Below are 22,435 nucleotides of genomic sequence, written 5' to 3'. Positions count from 1 at the left end.
AAATTTTAAGGACTGTCCACACACCACCAGGTGTCATGCTTCATCATTGGCAGTCCTCGCTCTCAAAAAATCACGTTTGATAGAGAGCGGGCCTACACCTGGAGACACAGAGGCACTTCTAATAAGCTAAGTGGGGGCCTGTGAATAAGTGATTTTAAAACCCAATGTAGTATCCCAAATACATTTATTCGCTGGGTACTACTTGGTATTAAAAGCTCAAGTGTGGGGATTGGGGGAACTATTACCCCATCACCACCTCTGTCGTCAACATGTTTCTGCCTTTGGCTTAGATTTGTCTGTGGCATTCATCAGGACGTAAAACAGGGCTCCTATCTTACCAATGCCGTCAGATATTACCACTATGTTAGGGGGACCTGTGTCATCCTCTAACTAAACTGTTGTTTCTTAAACCACAAGTTAAGGTCCTAATTGCCCCTTGGGAAGAGGGAAAAAGGGACCACTGTAGTCGCACTTGCCTCAAGGGACGCCCCTTGCCGTCCTCTAAGAGATGTCTACTACTATTCCAAGGTGTTATGTGTTGATATATTCATTTTTAATAAACTATTTTAACCCCACATATCAGTCTGCAATTTTAGGAAAATATACCATAGTCACTACCTCCCATTCTTTTACAAAATAAAGATGTAAGTCCTTTTCAGTCATGCTCATGTGTTCCTAACATAACAATCAAAGTTCCCATATGTCCCCTACATCAGTCAGCAAAACAATTTCCCTAAGAGCCCTATATGCCAGTCACGCACTCGTATTTGAGGGCATGTTCGCAGATGTGCCCATATCCCAGTCATCACACCATTTCACCAGGTGTGGGGAGGACTGCACAGCTCTTCTTGCCTCTTGGAGGCTGTGTGTGACTGAGTGCAGGGAGCTGGACCGGGAGCTGAATTATTCTTCGTCACACTGTCCCCATTTGCACAGACAGGAACCGTGTACCTGATCACAAACATGCACTGTTTACTGTTCACATCCAAAATTGTGAAAGTTTGACTGGTGTTTTTTTTTTTATATATAGCACTAACTCGATCTGAAGGTACTGGAGCACTTTACATGAGCGCCAGTTACATTACACAAGGACACATTCTTTCTTTTTGGCTAATGGAGATGTAGAGATTTGCCCAGAATCATGGTATGTTGCGTCAATGCCTTTACTCGAACCTGATTCCCCAGGTCCAAAGCCAGCAGCATTGGCCCTAACACCACATCCATGAAGCTACCGGTCTGCCATTCCCTGCAGATGGAGACTCGGCCTGGACGAGCAGTGGTTCCTTCACAGGCGTAAGCACTCTGCGACCTCACTCGCGTGCAGGGGTTCTTTGAGTGGGAGGCGCTGGGACCCTCAAATGTGGTACCCAATTGTGCCTCTTCAAGGCTTCTTAGCTCCTCTGTTCATGTCTGTAATATGGCACGGGTGCAAAGGCAAATGGTTCTCTAATTTGCTTGGGACTAGGCCCCCAAGCAAATAAGGGTAGGCCCACCTCCAGCACCTTGTGATTGCGCTAACAAGATAAGCACCAGCATGATTCATACAACTGAAGGAGTCCACAAGCATCTGTGGCCTTTTCTGTAACCCCATAGTGACCCATGGGCATGTCAGGCAGTCGCACATGCTTCTTGTGTCCCCAGGGCTCTGTATATAATACAGACCCATAGCGACACTTACCATGCGGCGCACAAAGTAGTAGCAGCACTGTGACTGGTGAGCTGCACTAGGGCCATGGACAGCACTGTAGCAGAGATCTGTGGGGAGGGGTTAATGCAGGGTTAACAGAGCCCCAAGGTACCCCCTGGCACGATATACTCGCATCACTGGGCTGCTGCCAGCACCTGCAGTGGTTACAACTCTATCTGTGTAGGTGGGAGGGGGGGTTCCAGTGGAACTGTCACTAATGGTCGGTGGTGCAGATCCTAACCCCCTGTGATAAGCAGCTGAAGAATGATGGACTGATGTGGTCATGGAAGTTCTTGTCATGCTGGTCTCCCAGCACAGACGCTACTGTACACTGTGTGACAAGGATGTCCTGCCCCCCCCCCTGGAGCAGGTGAAAGAGCCCTTCCCTGGGACAGCTGAGCAGAGCAGTGCCTGGTTCCACTTAACTGCTCTGAGAGTTTCCCAGGACATTAGGAGCTCTTATTGAAGGAACTTTAATCGTAATATCCCCCTGAGGCCAAATAAAACAACATCAACACTGCCAAAGATTGAGAGACAGATGCAGGGAATACACAGTGCAGCCCAATGACTCATGCTCTCTCCATGCACCCCTCGGCCTCTGACCTCACTGTGCACACCAGGACACAAAAGTTCTTACCAGTCTGGGGTCTATCTCTTCATTCAGAATAGCCTCGTTCTTAATCAGGGCAACTCTCTGGGCAAATCTGCAAGTCGATATGGACTCCTGCGAAGAGAAGGAGAACACAGTTAACATCAGCGATGCGCAGCGTGAACGCTTCAGAACACGACCATTATAGACGCCATGTACCAGTACATATGGACTCCTACGAAGAGAAGGGGAACTGAGCTAAAATCAGCGATGCGCAGCGTGAACGCTTCAGAACACGACCATTATAGACGCTATGTACCAGCACATATGGACTCCTACGAAGAGAAGGGGAACTGAGCTAACATCAGCAGTGTGCAGCGTGAAAGCTTTAATATACTACCAATAGAGGCGCCATGTACAAGTACATAAGGACTCCTACGAAGAGAAGGCCAACTGAGTTAACATCAGCGATGCACAGCATGAACGCTTCAATATACTATCAACGGAGACGCCATGTACCAGTACATAAGGACTCCTATGAAGAGAAGGGGGACTGAGCCAACATCAGCAACGCGAACGCTTCAATATACTACCAATGGAGACGCCATGTACAAGTGCATAAGGACTCCTATGAAGAGAAGGGGGACTGAGCCAACATCAGCAACGCGAACGCTTCAATATACTACCAATGGAGACGCCATGTACAAGTGCATAAGGACTCCTGTGAAGAGAAGGGGAACTGAGCCAACATCAGCAACACGCAGCGTGAACGCTTCAATTTCCTATCAATGGAGACGCCATGTACAAGTGCATAAAGACTCCTGTGAAGAGAAGGGGAACTGAGCCAACATCAGCAACGCACAGCGTGAACGCTTCAATTTCCTATCAATGGCTTGAGGGTTCCAAGTGTGTCATGACCAAGTCGTGTGCAGGTTGTGTACATTCCCGCATAAGACACTGCGGCCGTAGAAAATCACGTCATTCTATGTAAATGTCATTGTTCCCAGAAACTCATGAGAAGTCATGTGGCTCTAGACAGCATGCACAGTAGTGTCTTATACCTTTAACCTCCTCTCGCGCGTGTGCAGTAGGAGCGGACCTTGGGTGGATCTATAGTTTGATATCAAAATCTACGTGGCGGAGGTCTAACAGGCGACAGGGAGGACCACGCACTCCAGCGGAAGGAGTATCCCATTCTGCTCTCAGTCACATTCATATCATATCACCTGGATGCCATGGAGCACAAAAGAACCATCTACTAATGCAATAGACACCTGGTCATCGCGTCTTTGATATATTATATTCAATGCAATGTTCTTATTGCACAGTATTTGCATTGCAGACTATTTGTCAAAAACCAGAGGAAGTGGGGATGTGGGAGAGACAGGGTCAGTCCTCGCCAGTAGCGGACATCAAGAGTACAAGCAGCAGCCCAACAAAGCACAGGAGGAAGAGGTATGCAGGACTGTGGGGTCTGCACCCCGGGGGGTACCGTACCCACCAAGAGCTGCAATTTACCCTGGCATCGCTCTACAACGATTAGTACATTTAACCACGTTTTAGACACATACATATGACAACTGCACAAGGAAATGGCGGTGGATGAGTAACTAATTACAATTTAGGTGAAGACCGGGCAGATGTATAGAAAAGGTACGGAGTGAACCAGATAACACGCCTAGACTGAATCCTTTCAACCATTATTGTTTTCTAATCTCATTGAAGAGCCACATATCCCTCGCAGGTCTGAGCGAACAGCGGTACTACCTCTCCGCTGGATGATGTGACCCTCCTCAGTGAAGCGGGTTCAATGCTATGACCCGGGGGGGGGGCTTCATTTGAGATGAGAGTGAATTCCTCAAATTTTAAGAATATCTCTTGGGCACTGGCCGAGCTAAATATATGCAGCGTGTGACATGTTTATCATAAACCTTTGCATGATTTGTCAGAGTAAAACAGAGCACCTGTAAGTGGCATCTGATGTTAAATCTTTATTTTAAACCCTTCTAGAAGGTGATAGAATAAATGCTTAAAATTGCTTGTTACTTTTACAATTTCCGCAGAGATCAGCATTCTTCTCTGAGCGTGCATCATGTGAAGCTCAACACATTGAGTATTCGTCATCATTTCATCCCCTACTGTCCCTGATATATCTTCATTCATCTCTTGTGTTCATTTGCAGCAAAACCTTGGGGGGCAGAATAAGCTTTGCTATCTGGTACCTTGAATAACTTTACATTTCTGATGGTATGAGCAGCGTTCCTAATCAGTGTTAATATATTCCATGACCACAGGCAGCGAAATTCTAGCGTACAAAAGCTCCCCATTGGGCATTTTGGTGCAAAACTCCATCAAAAATATTTTCCATCATTCTATATGTTTTTCAGATCAATGGTGCCTCGGTTAGCTCAGGCCCTATATCTGGTGAAAAGAATTGTTCTATATTGATGACACCATTTGTATTAGGACATTCCCTCCGCTAACAAATACCTACTTCTGAAGAATTTGTCTTACTAAGCTCACCGAGTCCAAGTGTGCCAGGAAGTTGACAGAATTATTTGGCCGAAGAAGGATTTAAATGAAGTGTTCCCTACAACTGTTGCTTAAAAACGACCACACTGGAGTTTACCCATTATTTTGAGCTCGTAAGCATTCTATTTTGAGACAATTGCTTTTTGCTTTGGAATCAAAAATCATCTTAAACCCTCTCCTCCATACCAAAAATCTTAACTTACCCCTTTGCTGTTTTAGGGTTCTGGGTGAAAACCGCGTGAATATCTTTAGTATCTAAGACAACATATGAAGCTGATGCTAAAAGTGACATTCTGTCCTGTAATCAATCCGAGCAGCACTCTCCAGCTCTCAGCATCGGACTGCAGTTTCTACAGTACTGAGGCCCAGTTTGCACCTTTGCTGCTGGAATGTAAGACAATTAATGTCATCGGTCAGTGGTTCATTTGATATCTGACACTCCGAATGTTTTACAGTGTGGAATCTTTCCCTGGCAACCTCTCGAGGGGGGTATTATACATGATTTTAACAAAATAACCTGAAGATGTCATATTTTTTACATGCCAGAAATCTTCAGAATCTGAATTCCAGGTTAGCTATGATGTGCCACTGGAGCGTCATATTATCTGGTTTCCTTTTTTATGGACTCCAGGCAACAGATATTATCGTCTCTTTCAATTGCTTCAGCCTGGTGCAGATGTGTTTGGCCCTGTACGGATTTAAAAGCCCACAAAGTCTATTTTTCACATGTGTTACATCTAATATTTGCAATATATTATTGCCACCAATTCCGTCAATGATCGATCCAGTTTTTTCCTCCCCAAACTCACTGACATTCAGTCGCATTCCTTTCGATCGGAGTCTGCTCAGCAGTTCTGTCAGCCTCCAGCGCGAGCGCCTTGCAATACAGCGAGCCTCAGCTTTGTTTGTTGGCAGCTGATTTTGCTTCCGGGAGGCTTGAAGTGAATGTACTTCTCTTCTGTATGTCATTAAAAACTTTGCATTTGTTTGGTGTAACTCATTTCTGAGATCACATCCACAATCTGCTCTTACCGATTTGTGTTCGACTGAGCTGATGCGGCGCAGGCCGTTCGCCTCTCTGGCTCGGTTTTATTGCAAGAACACTGCCCGATCACATCTGTGCTTGTCCTGATTATGTACATTTTAGGAAACTGCTTAAGACAGCTCTTCCTTTAGTCTTGCGTTCTGCTTTGCCTGTGTTTTTCCGTTAGCGCCGAGATACCTCCTCGGGAGAGATTTGGCGCTATAGCAAGCTACATTAAAATCACACAACATTCACCGCCTTGGAAATATGCAAATGCTCAAAGCATCTCATTGGGACGAAGGTTTCTCCATTCGATTCCAGCCTTTCCTTGCATTTCTGGTCACTGTAGTCCTGGCTTTTCCTCTACCAAAGCATAATAATAACAGTGAAAATAATCATTTGTACTTTATTCTCGTTGTGTTAATTTGTGCCTCTCCCTTTTCATCTCTGGGTCACAACTAGTGCAATGTTCTGGTGTTAAGCACTTCTCTTTCAGTGTGTAATGCATCTGCAGTTGGGGCAGGGTGTGTAGGGTGAATACATCAAACACACAAATCTGTTGCGAGCCTTACCGGTATGAAGAAAGCGGTGTACACGAGAGTAATCTATGCCTGTCTGAAAAGGAGTATACTTGGATTTTACAGAGAAATAATGAATCGATCATGTATCATTATCAAGAATTGTTGCTCTATCCTTGGTGCCTCTGTCACATTTCTGAATATTTCCAACAAATTCAGAAGAGAGATGAAAAGAGATGACCTGCCACTGCTCAATCTCCACGCATGGAAGGGCAAGCTGGACAGAGCCGGGTGCAAGACCTTGCCCTACAGAAGATCCGGCTGAGGCAGCAGCCGAATCGGAGGGCAGATGCCCAGCCCATGCATTCCAGGTGCCACCCTCTCCTGGCCCACTCTGGAGCTTGGGTCCAGTCCTTCCAGATCTTCTTGAGAACTCGGGGCAAGAGAGGTGGCGGCAGGAAGGCAAACAAGAGTCCCAGGCTCCACTCTATGCAGAATGCATCTCTGAGATCAGAGCCTTTTTGGGAACTCCAGCACGCAAAGGTTTTGCCATTGCACATTTTTGGCAGTGGCAAATAGATTGAGTCAGGCGTCTTCCTGTTGATGGCCAACAACCTGTGCCACCTCCGGTGTAAGAGTCGTTTGGGATCCTGTGTGAGTCGTCAGCTCAGTTTGTCTTTCATGGCTTTCAAAGATCTCACTAGGTTGAGTACAGCCCGGGATATGCCCTGATGGTTCAGGCGCTTCCAGAGGCACAGGGATGCTCGGCATTGGACCCAGGACCCACCTGCTTGTTGCAGTACCACCTGGCAGGTGGGCTGTCCATGAGAACCTGCACTAGCCTCATTTTATGGGGCGTAGGAAGACCTTCAGCACCAATTGAATCTCCGGTGACTCCAGCAGACTGATGTGGATGCGGGTCTCTGCGGAGACTGGATTCCCAGGATCTCCACCTCTCCCCACATGGCCTCTGCAACCCAGTGATAATACATTCGTCATCACCATCAAGTCTGGGAGGGGTACGGTGAGGGTATGCTGCTGGTACAATGCTGGTCAAGCAGCCACAATTGCAGATCTTTTGCACTTTCCTCCGAAACCTGGATGGAATCTGACAGGCTTCCCTTGAGCTGGGCCCAGTGAGACGGCAGATCCCACTGCAGGACTCGCAAGTCTCATCTGGCGTGGTCGGCGAGAAAGATGCAGGAGGCCAGTGGGAGAAGAAACCTCAGGACTATCATAACTGGGACCCAGAACAGAGGCTGAAACATCGGGATCATCATAACCCAGATATCCTGGACATGTTAGTCTGAAGGAACGGCCTGAAAAAAGACGGTATCCAGGATGACTCCAATCAAAGGAAGTCTCTGCAAAAGAGTTGGGTGTGACTTTGGCAGGCTAATAGAGAAAACCTAGTGATGTAAAGAGATTCACCGTAATCTGGAGGTAGTCAACGACTGACTGTAACCAGCCTGCCTTCAAAAGCTACTCATCAAGGTAGAGGAAGATTGGTACCCCCCCCCCCCCTATCTCTGAAGGTGGGCAGCGACCATCGCCATCAATGTTTTGAACACCCAGGGGGCATTGGTGAGGCCATAAGGGAGCACAGCGAAATTAAAGTTCTCGTGGCCCACCTCAAACCACAGGTAGCTCCTGCAGGACAGGGATGTGAAAATTGGAGTCGTGCAGGTCCAACTCAACCACCTTGTCTCAGAGGTCCAGGGAAGATAGAACCTGGGCCTTCTTCAGGCCAACCGGGCCAGTGGAGGAAGAGCTAGCACAAGTTGTGCCGACCTGCCACTGAGCAGACACAGCTCCCTCTTTGCCCGAACGCAGGGACTTAAGGTTCTAATTGAACAATTGCCGAGTGGGACAATCTACCCTTTGCACATGAGACCTCAACAACAGATGGCCTCACTTTCACTTTTTTAGGTCCTGAAGAAAGCCTACCTGACCCCCAGGGGCACTTGAAGGGCTGAAACATGTCGACCTTTTTATGGACACCTACAAGTGCACTAGACCATAACTAGTCTTCCTGTGCACACCAAGACTTTTTTTTAACAATCTCGAATCCAGTCTAATTAAAAGTACGTTCTGGCTGTACGAGATTTTAACAACACTTCACTTCACCTCACGTCACTTCACAATCACTTTCTTGATCACTACTGCAATAACCAGTGGTTAAACCTCCTGGTGGAGGAAGCATAGAGATAACCCTATGATGATGCTGTCACGTTACCATTAATAGAGCGGAGAATCAAGATATACCGCTTTTCCAACCTGTGAACGTGAATGAGGGTTTTTATCGGTAAACTATACGAATATCATAAAACCCTGGTTACTCAGGTCAAGTGATCCATTCCCCATTTGATATTTTGACGGAAAAACACCCACTCCTCACTTCTAAGGCCGATACCCTCTATGGCTCCTGTGGCCAAAACAGCCTGCACCTCCTAGAGCACAATGGACAGATGGTCTTCCGAAAGCTGTGCTGATGTAGGTGGCAGGTGCAGCATGTCCACCACCAAACTCTCAGAAGTTGCATGCTGGGTAAAAAAACAGGGTCTTCTAGAGCTGGTCTTTTGCAGTGTGAAACCCGTTAACTGACCAGAGGACCAGACCATGGCTTTGCGCACATGCCTGATGGCGAATCTGTCGGGCCTCATTGAAGGATAGAAACGGGTCAGTCGGTGCCGGGCCAGGCTGAACGATCTCAGTAAGAACATTAGTTTTACCTCCATGGTGGGGAGGTAGAGATCAAGGACCTCAGCAGTTCTCCTAATTTTTTTTAAAAACATACTTTATTGATTTTCACATATTACCATTACTTTCCAACATTGTGGGTCCTTTGTACATTTATATTTTCAATTTGGCATTGTGTACATTGCATTCATGACCTTGTGCCTGTTCTATTGAGCAGAAATACCGCAGGTATCTATTTAAGATATAACCGAGTGCAGTGTCACCAATAAGTATGTACAATAATCATTAACTTTGAACTTGTAGCCGCTTCCAAACCAGCCCTCCCCCACCTGCCTAGGCTCTGGCAATTCCTTTCGCATCATAGACTTCTATTACGTCCCGGGATTGTGTTGTCCATCATTTACTGTGCGCAAGTTTGTACACCGACCCTCTACTCATCTATTATACAAGAACCATATACACTTCCTCAAGGCCAGTGCCTACTGTGTGATCGGGGTATTAGAAATGTGGTCCGGGTTAGTGCCTTTAAGGGCTTTTAGCAGTGTGTCTGGCGTCCTCCCTGCGCAAGACAGCGCTTTCGGCTCCCCCTCATTTTATGAGTTTGCTGTGCCATGTGTGTATTGCAGGGGGTTTAGCTGATTTCCAGCACATGGTGATGATCTCTTGGCCACTATAAATGCCAACTCCAGGAAGCAGAGCTGGACCTTCTGCGACTTCCTGCGCTTCCGGAGGCCCAGCAAGCACTCCAGTACCGAGCCATCTGTTGAAAGGTGCGTAGTCTCTCCTATTATTCTTTTAACCCCTCCCCAGAACTCTCCAAGACACGGGCATGCCCACGGCATATGTATTAAATCCGCCTCCATTAATTTGCATCTGGAACATTGATGTGTCGTGTTTGGGTACATGGTCTGTAAACGATGTGGTGTTAGATAAGCTCTGTGCAGGACTATATATTGTATGAACTTAAACTTGGCATTACGGGACACCTTCCTTGGGTGCTCTAAAATATCTGTCCATTCCCTATCAGAGAGGTCCCTTCCGACATCTGTTACCCATTGGGCCCGAAGGGCATCCAGGGGCAGTTTAACGTGTGGCCGAATGCTCAAATATAGCCATTTGATAATGTGGCTTCCCTGTCCTATATAATAAAGCGATTTAGCCACGGTCTGAGTTTGTATTTTGTGAGTCTACCGCTCAATAGTGGGATCCCCACTAACGGGATGTTACCTGCGTAGGGGCTGAAGATAGACGTGCATTTCAGGGCTTTCTTCCAGCATGTTAGTGCGGCTTGTAATAAAGGTGGTACTATCAAGAGGATTTTACATTGTGGCAATACCAGTGCGTGCAGCTGTCCCTGTTCGATATTTCTGGTAGTGAAACTGATCTCTTGTAAGTTGCGTCCCGCCGTCCAGTATGACAGTCACTGCAATTGGCTTGCATAGCAGTAGGCTCGGAAATCCACTGCGCCCAGGCCCCCTCCCTTTGTGTCTATTTGTAATTTCTTTAGCCTCACTCTACGACATCCCGTTCCCCAGATAAGGTCCGATAGTATGGTGTCGAGTGTATTAAAAATATTTGGGGCATTATAATCGACAAATTAGTAAAATATTTAAGGAGGCGTGGTAGCATCACCATCTTAGACACTGCCACTCGACCCATTGCCGAGAGAGACAACGTGGTCCAAAAAGCCACTTGTGAGTGTATTCCCCTGATGGCCTTATTAAGATTACCCTCCAACATGTCCGCATGGGAGCGATGTATGTTGATACCCAGATATTAAAATGTGTGACGCACAACAGGTAGAGGGAGCAACCCAAGATTAATTCTGTCAGGGCATGGTTGGTCTTGGAAAAAGAAGACAGTCGATTTTGATTCATTTATGGCTAAGCCAGAGATCCGTCCGAAACCGGCGAAAATTCACGGTATTGGGTCTTGTCCTCTCAGAAGATCCCTCGCATAAATAATGATGTCATCCGCGTACGCGGAGATCAAATGCATGGTTGTGCCAATTGGTATTCCACATTGAATCGCTTCCTGTCTTAGTCGAAGAGCCAACGACTCTAGCGCCAGTACGAACAATAGTGGGGACAAGGGGCAGCCTTGTCTCGTGCCCCTCTGTACTCAGTATTCCTGAGAGATGTGTTTACAAGTCCTAACCCTCGCCATTGGGGTGTCGAAGAGTAAGCGTATCCATCTAATATAGTTGGGGGGAAACCCAATTGTGCAATAGCTTTAAACATATAATCCCAGGATAATGGATTATATGCCGAACGCCTGTCACAGGTCCAGTGCAATACAATCGGCATGTTGGAATCGTTCTAGATCTGTTGCCATTATATGATGTAACCTCCTTATATTTAATGATGTGCTGCGTGCCGATATAAAACCACACTGGTCATTGTGTATTAACCTGTTTAAATAGGGTTGTATCAATTTGCCAAAATTTTACTCCATATTTTGTACTCGGTTGCCAATAACGATAATGAACGATAACCCGACATGTCAGTCATATCCCTCCCTGGCTTTGGCAGCGATACTACTAACGCTTGCACAGTAGTGCAGGGGAGGTGGCCTAGTTCCAGTGACTTGTTGTATAGTTCCTCCAGTTCAGGCTGTAGTATCTCCGAGTAAGTTTTGAAGAATTCCACCCGTAAGCCATCCAGACCCAGCGCTTTATTACGCGGGAGCCCGTTAATAGCTGCCTTTATTTCCGCTCTGGTGATGGGGCCTGCCAAGGCTTCCTCCATGTCCGCTGGGGCTTGCGGGTACGGTAGATTTGCAAGGAATGTGTCTATTAGGGCTTCGTCCTGTGCTAGCAGCTTACTATACAGTGTTTCATAGTATGAGCTGAAGGCATCGTTAATATCATGTTGCGTGCCTACCACGTTACCCCCAGGTGTGTTGATTTAGATGATGACGGTGGCTGGTGGATCATCTCGATGAATCTTAGCTAACAGTGTCCCCGATTTGTCTGCTTCAGAGTGTTTTATCCGGGTGAAGGCCCTGTAACCGATTATTCTAAGGGTTTCCAATAGCTCCGCATGATGGAGGCGTCCCTCCTGCAACAGAGCCTGTTCAGTGGGGTTTTTCGCTGCTTTTTGTTCAAGCACTCCCATAGTACCCTCCACTGTTATCAGGTTCTTATGTACCTCTTGCATTGCTCCTACTGTGGCGCTGATTTCCATCCCCAATTACTACCTTTAATGCGTCCCATTCAATCAGCATTGTGGATGCAGTATTTCTATTTTCAGAGAAGTAATGAGTGAGTGTATTTGACAGTGTACTACGGAACACTGGGTCCTCCAGTAATTGGGGCCAAAGTTTCCGCGTGGGCACCGGGGTGGGTATTCTGCCTCAATTAAGGGAGATCTCCAGTGGGTTATGATCCGAAAATGTCTTTGTTAAATGTGTTGTGGGTGACCTGATCTGCTATGGACAGAGAACATAGAATTCTGTCAATTCTGGTATGTAACTGGTGCACCGAGGAGTAAAAGGAATATTCTTTGTTCAACTGATTATTTTGCCTCCACACATCGCTTGGGGACCACCCATCTACCCAACTGCAGAGTGCTTCTGCCTGTTTACTAGCCACCGTGCCATGGAGGGGTGGGAATGATCGGTCAAGCCCAATATCCATGACCGCATTGCAATCTCCCCCCAAGATCCATGGGTATGCCTGCCAACCTGCCAGTATCGTGTTTAGCCCCAAAAAATATTTGTTCTGATCAAAATTTGGAGCGCACATAGTCCACAGCACAACAGGTACTCCATCCAGTGTGCCACGTAACAATATGTACCTGCCCTGCACATCTATCCTCGTATCTAGTACTATAAACGGGACACCGTATCTAACCCGGATCATCACACCCCTAGCTAATGCCGAGTAATTAGTAGTAAAGATCCGACCCCTCCATTTCTTTCGCATCTTTGCAGCTTCCTTTTCCATCAAGTGTGACTCCTGTATGAAGACAATTTGCGCCTGCCTGCCGCAGCAATTGCGCATGTACTCAGTGCCGTTTCTGTACTGAGCCCAGGCCGCGGACATTCCACGTAATTAAGTTATACTTGTCTAGCTTGTGCATTGTGTGTTAAGTGCGATGTATGCATCCAGGTCGGGGGATAATGAACACAATCAGGGCATATCAGCTGCTGCCTGCCAGAGCTCTTAACCTCCCATTTTAACATTACTACAAGGCCCTGTTTGGGAACTAAACAAAGCCGAACCAACAGACCACATTGAACTTTGTTATAGTAAACTGTAGCATTCGCAAGTAGGGGACTGGCTTCCACACTACCATGTAAAAGCAATCACATGTAGTAGCTCATCTGAGCCCGAGCTAATACTTTTGTCATTATAATGTCATATTTTCAGATAATAAAAAGGATATACGTGTCCATGATTTCTCGTGCCGGCACCGTCGTGCTCCGTGCCAGTGGTATGTGCTGGATAGTCTATTTTCCGCTCATAGGCCCAGCAGATCGTCTGCAGTTTGTGGTGTTACTGTGGGAAATAATGTCAAGCTGTTTTCCGAGTCGGAGTGCACTGTGCTGCCTGTAATATGGTATCTACACTTACCGGGAGTACAGGCGCGGACCAGGACGCCCCTCTCCCCAACGCGACTGTAGGAGAGTAGGGTCTGCTATCCTATGGTCACCCCAAATTTTTGCTTTTTGCTTCACTGGTTTTTTACATATTGAGGCTGTGGGCCTGCCAATCAGACCCCCAGCCTGCTGTTCTCTCTACTAAATTAAAACTATGCACCCTAGGTGCATAACCAATTGGAAGTGGAACACCCTGTCAGCCCCTGTACCAGTGTACACTAGGTACCCAGGGCATTGGTGTACCCAAGGCCTGCCCGGGGCTGAAGCATGTATTATGCCACCCCAGGCTTGGCCTAACAAATCTGACACAACTGGCTGATCACTCAGCTGGGGTAAGTTGGTGTAACCACCTCTTACTTAGGTGTAGTATACCTATACCTAACCTTAAATGGGACACCTGGTAACCTATAAGTCACTCCTATGGCAGGCCTTAACAATCCTGAAGGCAGAGTGCTTGGTTCCATGTGAGATGGTGCTCTGGCATGAGCTGAGCCTGTCTGCAGTGGTCGGAACAACTTCCTTCTACTGTTTCCAGATATCGTCATACCATATACTCTTAAGTGCATTATGAACCTCGCGGTTAAATGCTATCTTTGGTTTGGCTTTATCAAAACATGTCGAGTAAGGTGTCATACGAATTGGAATACTAACCCCTCGCCAATTCTGGCGACGGGGTTAGCATTCCACCCTTCTAGAGGGACACGACATGTACAGTACCTGAAATCCGGGTAAAATCAGACATAGCCTCAGCTCCACAAAATGGATGCTGCCACCACAGACACAAGTCTGCCCTCCTGCTGCTGGGAGTCCTTCCAGCTTGGGAGGTGTGGACAAAGGGTTTCCTGCCAGGGGAGGTGCGTGCACCACCCCAGACAGGGTTTTGTGTATTGGTCAGGTAGGGCTTGAAAGAAACCAGATATGCCTGTGGCTCACAAGGAGCCTCGGGGCATATGCCAGTTCAAACCGGTCCTGGGGCACACCAGTCCCGGGCCTGGGGCGAGCTGGACAAAGGATTGGGGGTGTAACCACCCCCCTTCCTGGTCCCACCCTTAGGGTGGGACCTAGCAGGTAGTCCGGCCCCTAGAATCCGCTTAAAGGTAGGAGCTGTGTCCTAAGACTTCAGACATCCTGGAATCAACTTGAAACTAAGAAGAAGACGGGAACTTCGACGCTCTGCCGCACAGAGGACTGAAGCCAATCTCCCCTGTGGTCAGGGAGTGACCACCTTGCTAACGCAAGCACCATCCAGCGAATCAACGTCTGCTTTGCCGCCGCCTCCCGCCGGAGCCCGAGCCCAGAGACTGACAAGACCTGGACCTCCAGACCTCTCACCGCCCGATCCACAGTCCCTGAAAAGAGGAGACCCGTGGAGGTACCGAGACACGTGGAGCCAGCCATCTTGAAACGACCACGACAAGCTGACAAGTGCAACAACCGAGGCTCCCTCCAAGTTGTGCTTTGGGATCTGAGAAGCCCAACCCCCGAGCAGCATCTGCACCAAAGGTGAGCCCTCCAGCATCTCCACGATCTGCGTGGGGCCCGTCTGCATTTTGCCACTCGACGCGCCTCACCGGTTGCTGGCCCGCTGGCTAGTGGCCATCTTGGCGACGAAATCTACGAAAAACACCGCTGGTCTGGTTGCTCCAGACTGGCCCTTGCTCCCCTCCAAAGGAGCAGTTCCTCTGACCTTGCTGGTCAGAGCCATCAGCCTATCTCCTTTCCTGCAACAATTGCTTTTGCCAAGGCTTGTTTGCTTCGATCAAGTCGCCGACACTGCCGACAGCGAGAGCCTGCGTGGGACAGCTCGTGACTCGACTCCTGGACGTCGTCGACCTTCAGGGACCACGTGGCTGCAGAGACAAGCTACACCTTTCTTCCTGTTTGCACCCGACATCGCCTGGTACCCACCTGGTGCCACGCTGGTCACTGGCTAGTGACTGTGAACACTGTCCCCTCTGCTTACAGGTCTTCAACATCTCCGATCCACCCTTGGATCCACTGCATCTCCTCCGGGCCGGTCGCCTGCAGCATCTTTGTCTTCAGGCCCCACGGAACAGATAGAAGAAACCCGACGCACTTCGAGGCCTATGCACCCGCTTCCTGTGGGTGAGGTAAAGCTGGCACTTCTGTGCCCAAGTGTAGTATTACATCCCTAGTGCCTGTGTTCCAAATCTTGAGTTCCTAGCCCACCCGGAAGATCCTCTTTGCAGTAACTTTGTACTTTTTACGCACCCATTGAAACCTATGGGGGCACGCGTGTGACTATTTGCTCTGCACACGCAACCCGTGGACCTCCTGGTCACTAACTGAAGTTAGCTCCTTGTAGGCCCAGCGATTCTAGAGGCCCTAGGCCTTTTCCCTTTTCTGTTCGTGGTACTTATACCACTATTTTAGTATATGGTTCGAGTGGCCACCAGGGCCTATCCATATAAAGTGCAACTTCTGTGTATTCTGTGATAATCTTGTTTGACGATTTGTGCTCCTGTGCTCATAAAGAGACTAGGGGTTACTTTGAGAAATAAATACATATATATTTTGAATATATATCTGTGTGGTGTCCTTTCATTGGTATAAAAGGGGGTTACTATTGGTAAAACAGCTTGCTTAACACGCATCACGAGTTTAGCCTCAAAGACTGCTTAGCCTACGCTACCACTAGGGCAGCTAGTCCGAAAAGGTTGACTTACAACCACACCATAAGGGTTGCTTGGCATGGTACAAGGTGGTCACTAGAACTAGTGAACAGCATATACCAGGCCAACTTCTCACATTGGTGAGCAGCGGTTGGATTTGAGCTTGCTGTGTTTTACCATTGTAATCTCTTGGTTACCAATTGAAAGATCACATAGGTACCTGTAGGTACATATAAAACAAGATTAGATATACTTAAGTTCTACTGAACTTAGTTGTTGTAGAGCAAAGGGAGTAGCACACCCTGACTACAACTACTAGATAGGTTTAGTAGGTAAACCCAAGTGTAGGTAGATTGCAACACATCCACCCACACTTAAGAGCAATGGCTGGGGCAGAGGGGTCCACTGTACCCATCTCTGTTGAGAGTGACCCCCCGAGGGCACCATCCATCTTTGCTACCCTTAATCAGAATGAGCTCAGGCATTTGGCAACTCTTAGAGGCCTTAAACAGCCCAAGAACCCTACCTCTGCTGTGCTCAGAGAACTCTTGCAAGATGATGAAAATCAAAGAGAGCTCAAGAAAGCTTCCCAGTTAGCCCCCTTAGGGACAGGAACAGGAGGCCCCCCTTCTGAAGATGCCACTGAGGTACCCCTTTCCAATAGCCATCCCTTAGATGAACACCATACTACAGAGGAGGAAAGTGATGGGGATACAGATGTGAGTGGGGATGAAGGGAGAACTAGCCCAGTGCCAAGTGTTATACTTCGCTCAGCTAAACCAAGGCTATAGGGGACTGACAGTGGGTTTACCCCATTGGATCTCCCCAGTGGACTTAACCCAGGGCTTGGGAGGAGAAGGAATCACTCAGGTGAATCCAATGCTTCCCATGGCTCTAGAGGCTCTCAAGGTCACTCCAGGAGAAGGATGACCACCCCTCAGAGGAGGGAACATGAGGCCAAGATGCAAGAAGCCCAGCTGAGGATCAGGAAGCAGGAGCTAGAAGTAGCCCTGATGGAAGAGAAACTGAGCAAGGCTAGACAGCATAAAGAGAGTGGGTCTATACCCACTGGTGGCAGCATTGTCCCTAAGGACAAAGATAGGGTTTTCGATAATAGAAACCTGTCTAAGGTTGTGCCCCCCTACAAAAGTGGGGATGACATCCACAAGTGGATAACTGCTCTTGAGAGAGCCTGCAAAGTACAGCAGGTTCCTGAAGACCAGTGGGCAGCAATCCTCTGGCTCTCCTTTGAGGGAAGAGGCAGAGACAGACTCCTCACTGTTAGAGAAGAGGATGTCAGAAACTACAGAGTCCTGAAGAGTGTCCTAGTTGATGGGTTAGGCTTAACCACTGAGCAGTACAGGTTAATGTTCAGAGACACCCAAAAGACACAGACTCAGGACTGGTCTGAATACATTGAATGTGCCACTAAGGCTTTGGAGGGTTGGTTGCTGGGAAGTAAGGTATCTGATTTTACAGGATTGTATAATTTGATGATGAGAGAACAGATTTTAAATAACTGTCAAAACCAGCAACTGCATCAACACTTGGTTGACTCTGATCTGACCTCTCCCCAAGAATTGGGAAAGAAGGCAGACAAATGGGTCAGAACCAGGGTTAAGCAAAAGAACCAGAACCAGGGCCAAGGGGGTGATCAGAAGAAAACAGACCAGAAGGGTGGAGATCAGAAACCTAAAGACCAGAAGTCTTCAACAGGGCCCCAAACTACTGCTAAGGAGGGTGGGTCCCAACAGTCCAAAAAGAAGAAAGAAGGTCAAAAGAAACCCTGGTGCAATCATTGTAAAAATACAACTCACTGGACTAGTGATTGCAAAAAGGGTGGAGCCCCCAACACTGTTGCCCCTAAGGCACCTGCTCCCAGTACTACTGTTAGCAGTGTTGGTCCCCAGACAAAGGGTGTAGTGGGAATCACTATGGGGACTGAGGGAGATTCTGACTTAGACAGAACCCTGACACAGGCAGTCCTGATCTGTGATGGGGACATTGATTTGTCCCTGACTGTGAGCCCCAGTAACCTGGGCAAGTACAGACAGACTCCTTTAATTAATGACAAAGTGGCTCAAGCCTACAGGGACACATGTGCCAGTGTCACTATGGTGACACCAGGCTTTGTGGATCCTGGACAGTACATATCAGGTGAGAACTACCTGGTGACCAATGCCAGCAATGCCACTACTTCACATAGTGTGGCAGTTGTTAACTTCTCATGGGGAGGGGTAACTGGCCTCAAAAGGGTTGTGGTTAGTGCAGACCTCCCAGTAGAATGTTTGTTGGGCAATGACCTAGAGAGTTCTCTATGGTCAGAAGTGGAGTACAGGACTCATGCAGAGATGTTAGGTATATGATCACATGTCCTTGCTGTGACCAGGTCACAGGCCAAAAAGTGCCTCACTGAACCTCAGGTCTTGGATCCTGGAACAATGGACCAAGCACCTACCAAGAAGAAGAACAGGAGGGTCAAGGCTGTGCCTTCCCCCCTGCCTCAGAGTGATGATCAGCCTTCCCAGGAAGCTGATCTAGAGGACCCTGAAGGAACTGTCCCTGAAGAGCTTGAACCTGACCAGGTTGAGTTTCTGGGGACAGGGGGACCTTCAAGGGCTGACTTGAGGCAGGCTCAGTTATCCTGTCCCTCTCTTGAACCCCTCAGACAGCTGGCTGCTGCTGAGGCTGCTGGGAATGCTCAAGGTACCCATAAAGTGTATTGGGATGAAGGGCTCCTTTATTCAGAGGCTAGAGACCCCAAGCCTGGTGCAACCAGGAGGTTGGTTATACCTCTGCAATTTAGGGGCTTCCTTCTTACCTTGGCCCATGATATTCCTTTAGCAGGACACCTAGGCCAGAACAAGACCTGGGACAGACTTGTCCCTCACTTTCACTGGCCTCATATGAATGAAGATACAAAGGAGTTTTGTCGCTCCTGTGTTACCTGCCAAGCCAGTGGCAAGTCAGGTGGCACAACAAAGGCCCCCCTGATACCACTACCTGTGGTGGGGGTTCCCTTTGAAAGAGTGGGAATAGATATAGTGGGTCCCATGGATCCTCCCACTGCATCTGGGCACAGATTTATACTGGTGGTAGTGGATCATGCCACCAGGTATCCAGAGGCAATTCCCCTTAGGACCACTACAGCACCTGTTGTGGCCAGGGCCCTGCTGGGAGTATTCTCCAGAGTGGGGTTTCCTAAGGAGGTAGTATCTGACAGAGGTACCAACTTTATGTCAGGATACTTGACAGCTATGTGGAAGGAATGTGGTGTCAACTACAAGTTCACCACCCCTTATCACCCACAATGCAATGGGCTTGTTGAGAGATTCAACAAGACCCTAAAGGGTATGATCAAAGGATTACCTGAAAAGCTCAGGCGAAGATGGGACATCCTTCTACCCTGCCTTCTGTTTGCTTACAGAGAGGTCCCACAAAAGGGGGTTGGCTACAGCCCCTTTGAATTGTTGTTTGGGCACCCTGTGAGAGGCCCACTGTGTTTGGTGAAGGAAGGATGGGAGTTACCTCTCAAAAAGCCTAAGCTCGACATAGTGGACTATGTACTTGGTCTCCGCTCCAGGATGGCTGAGTATATGGAGAAGGCATCCAAAAACCTTGAGGCAAGCCAGGCCTTACAGAAAGCTTGGCATGACCAAAAGGCTGTCTTGGTTGAGTATCAGCCAGGACAGAAGGTATGGGTGTTGGAGCCAGTGGCCCCAGCAGCACTCCAAGACAAATGGTCTGGACCCCATACAATCCTGGAAAAGAAGGGAGAGGTCACCTACTTGGTGGACCTAGGAACTCCCAGGAGTCCCCACAGGGTACTCCATGTTAACAGGCTTAAAGCATATGTTGACAGGGCAGACATGGGCTTGCTCATGGCTACAGATGAGGGACAGGAGGAGGAGAGTGACCCTCTCCCAGACCTGTTGTCTCAGAACCCTGAAGATGGCTCAGTTGAAGGAGTGACCCTTGGAGGCAACCTCACTGCCCATCAGCAGACTGAATGTAGACAGGTTCTACAATCATTTTCACATATGTTTTCCTTGATACCTAGTCAAACTGACTGGTGTACCCATGTTGTGGACACTGGTGACAGTCTGCCTGTAAAGAACAAACTTTACAGACAACCTGACCACGTCAGGGACTGTATAAAGGCTGAGGTACATAAAATGCTGGAATTAGGTGTCATTGAACCCTCAGAGAGCCCCTGGGCTAGCCCAGTGGTTCTGGTCCCCAAACCTCACACCAAAGATGGCAAGAGAGAGATGAGGTTCTGTGTGGATTACAGAGGACTCAATACTGTCACCAGGACAGATGCACACCCTATTCCAAGGGCAGATGAGCTCATAGACAAACTAGCTTCTGCAAAGTTTTTGAGCACATTTGACTTAACAGCTGGCTATTGGCAAATCAGATTAGCTGAGGAGTCTAAGGCCAAAACAGCATTCTCAACCCCAGGTGGGCATTATCAGTTTGTGGTGATGCCCTTTGGTCTGAAGAATGCACCTGCCACCTTCCAAAGGCTGGTGAACCAAGTCCTTACTGGGTTGGATGACTTTTGTGCAGCATATCTTGATGACATTGCTGTCTTTAGCACCACCTGGGAGGATCACCTGATCCACCTGAAGAAGGCTCTTGAGGCCCTGCAGAGGGCAGGCCTCACTATCAAGGCTACTAAGTGCCAGATAGGGCAGAGTAAGGTTGTGTATTTGGGCCACCTTGTGGGTGGAGGCCAAGTTCAACCACTGGAGAGTAAGATACAGTCCATCAAGGATTGGTCCCCTCCAACCACCCAGACTCAAGTTCGAGCTTTCTTGGGCTTGACTGGGTACTACAGGAAGTTTGTTAAGAACTATGGGTCCATTGTGACTCCTCTTAATGATCTGACATCCAAGAAGATGCCCAAAAGGTTCAGTGGACAGTAAGCTGTCAAAAGGCATTTGATGACCTGAAGGAGGCCATGTGCTCTGCACCTATCCTGAAAAGTCCTGACTACTCCAAAGAGTTTATTGTCCAAACAGATGCTTCTGAGTTGGGTGTGGGAGCTGTGCTGTCACAACTTAATGTAGATGGTCAAGACCAACCCATTGCTTTTATTAGCAGAAGGTTGACCCCCAGAGAGAAGAATTGGTCAGCTATTGAGAGGGAGGCCTTTGCTGTGGTGTGGGCCCTGAAGAAGCTGAGGCCATACTTGTTTGGCACTCACTTCAAGATTCAGACCGACCATAAGCCCCTCTTGTGGCTAAATAAGATGAAGGGTGAAAATCCCAAACTGCTTAGGTGGTCCATTTCCCTACAGGGGATGGACTTTACAGTGGAGCACCGGCCAGGTACTGACCATGGGAATGCAGATGGTCTCTCCAGGTACTTCCACTTAGGACATGAAGACGAGACTGGTCAAGGCTAGTTTTATGTCCCAGCGTTTGGGGGGGGGGGTTGTGTAGGAGAGTAGGGTCTGCTATCCTATGGTCACCCCAAATTTTTGCTTTTTGCTTCACTGGTTTTTGACATATTGAGGCTGTGGGCCTGCCAATCAGACCCCCAGCCTGCTGTTCTCTCTACTAAATTAAAACTATGCACCCTAGGTGCATAACCAATTGGAAGTGGAACACCCTGTCAGCCCCTGTACCAGTGTACACTAGGTACCCAGGGCATTGGTGTACCCAAGGCCTGCCCGGGGCTGAAGCATGTATTATGCCACCCCAGGCTTGGCCTAACAAATCTGACACAACTGGCTGATCACTCAGCTGGGGTAAGTTGGTGTAACCACCTCTTACTTGGGTGTAGTATACCTATACCTAACCTTAAATGGGACACCTGGTAACCTATAAGTCACTCCTATGGCAGGCCTTAACAATCCTGAAGGCAGATTGCTTGGTTCCATGTGAGATGGTGCTCTGGCATGAGCTGAGCCTGTCTGCAGTGGTCGGAACAACTTCCTTCTACTGTTTCCAGATATCGTCATACCATATACTCTTAAGTGCATTATGAACCTCGCGGTTAAATGCTATCTTTGGTTTGGCTTTATCAAAACATGTCGAGTAAGGTGTCATACGAATTGGAATACTAACCCCTCGCCAATTCTGGCGACGGGGTTAGCATTCTACCCTTCTAGAGGGACACGACATGTACAGTACCTGAAAC

The 22,435-nt window shown here is 48.1% G+C and overlaps 1 protein-coding gene across 1 annotated transcript in view; it reads right to left on the bottom strand.

The window, feature by feature from the left end:
- The window catches only part of KIF6 (kinesin family member 6), a 1,720,339-nt gene that overhangs the window by 1,090,772 nt on the left and 607,132 nt on the right, over positions 1 to 22,435 (bottom strand). The window contains exon 9 of the mRNA XM_085610234.1: positions 2,325 to 2,411. Coding sequence (XP_085466360.1) covers positions 2,325 to 2,411 — 87 coding nt within the window. The remainder of the gene's footprint in view (positions 1 to 2,324; positions 2,412 to 22,435) is intronic.

The sequence above is a fragment of the Triturus cristatus genome, chromosome 6, assembly GCF_964204655.1.
Source record: "Triturus cristatus chromosome 6, aTriCri1.1, whole genome shotgun sequence".
NCBI lineage: Eukaryota > Metazoa > Chordata > Amphibia > Caudata > Salamandridae > Triturus > Triturus cristatus.
Note: the sequence above shows the minus strand (reverse complement) of the source record. Positions and strands in the feature narration are given on the sequence as shown.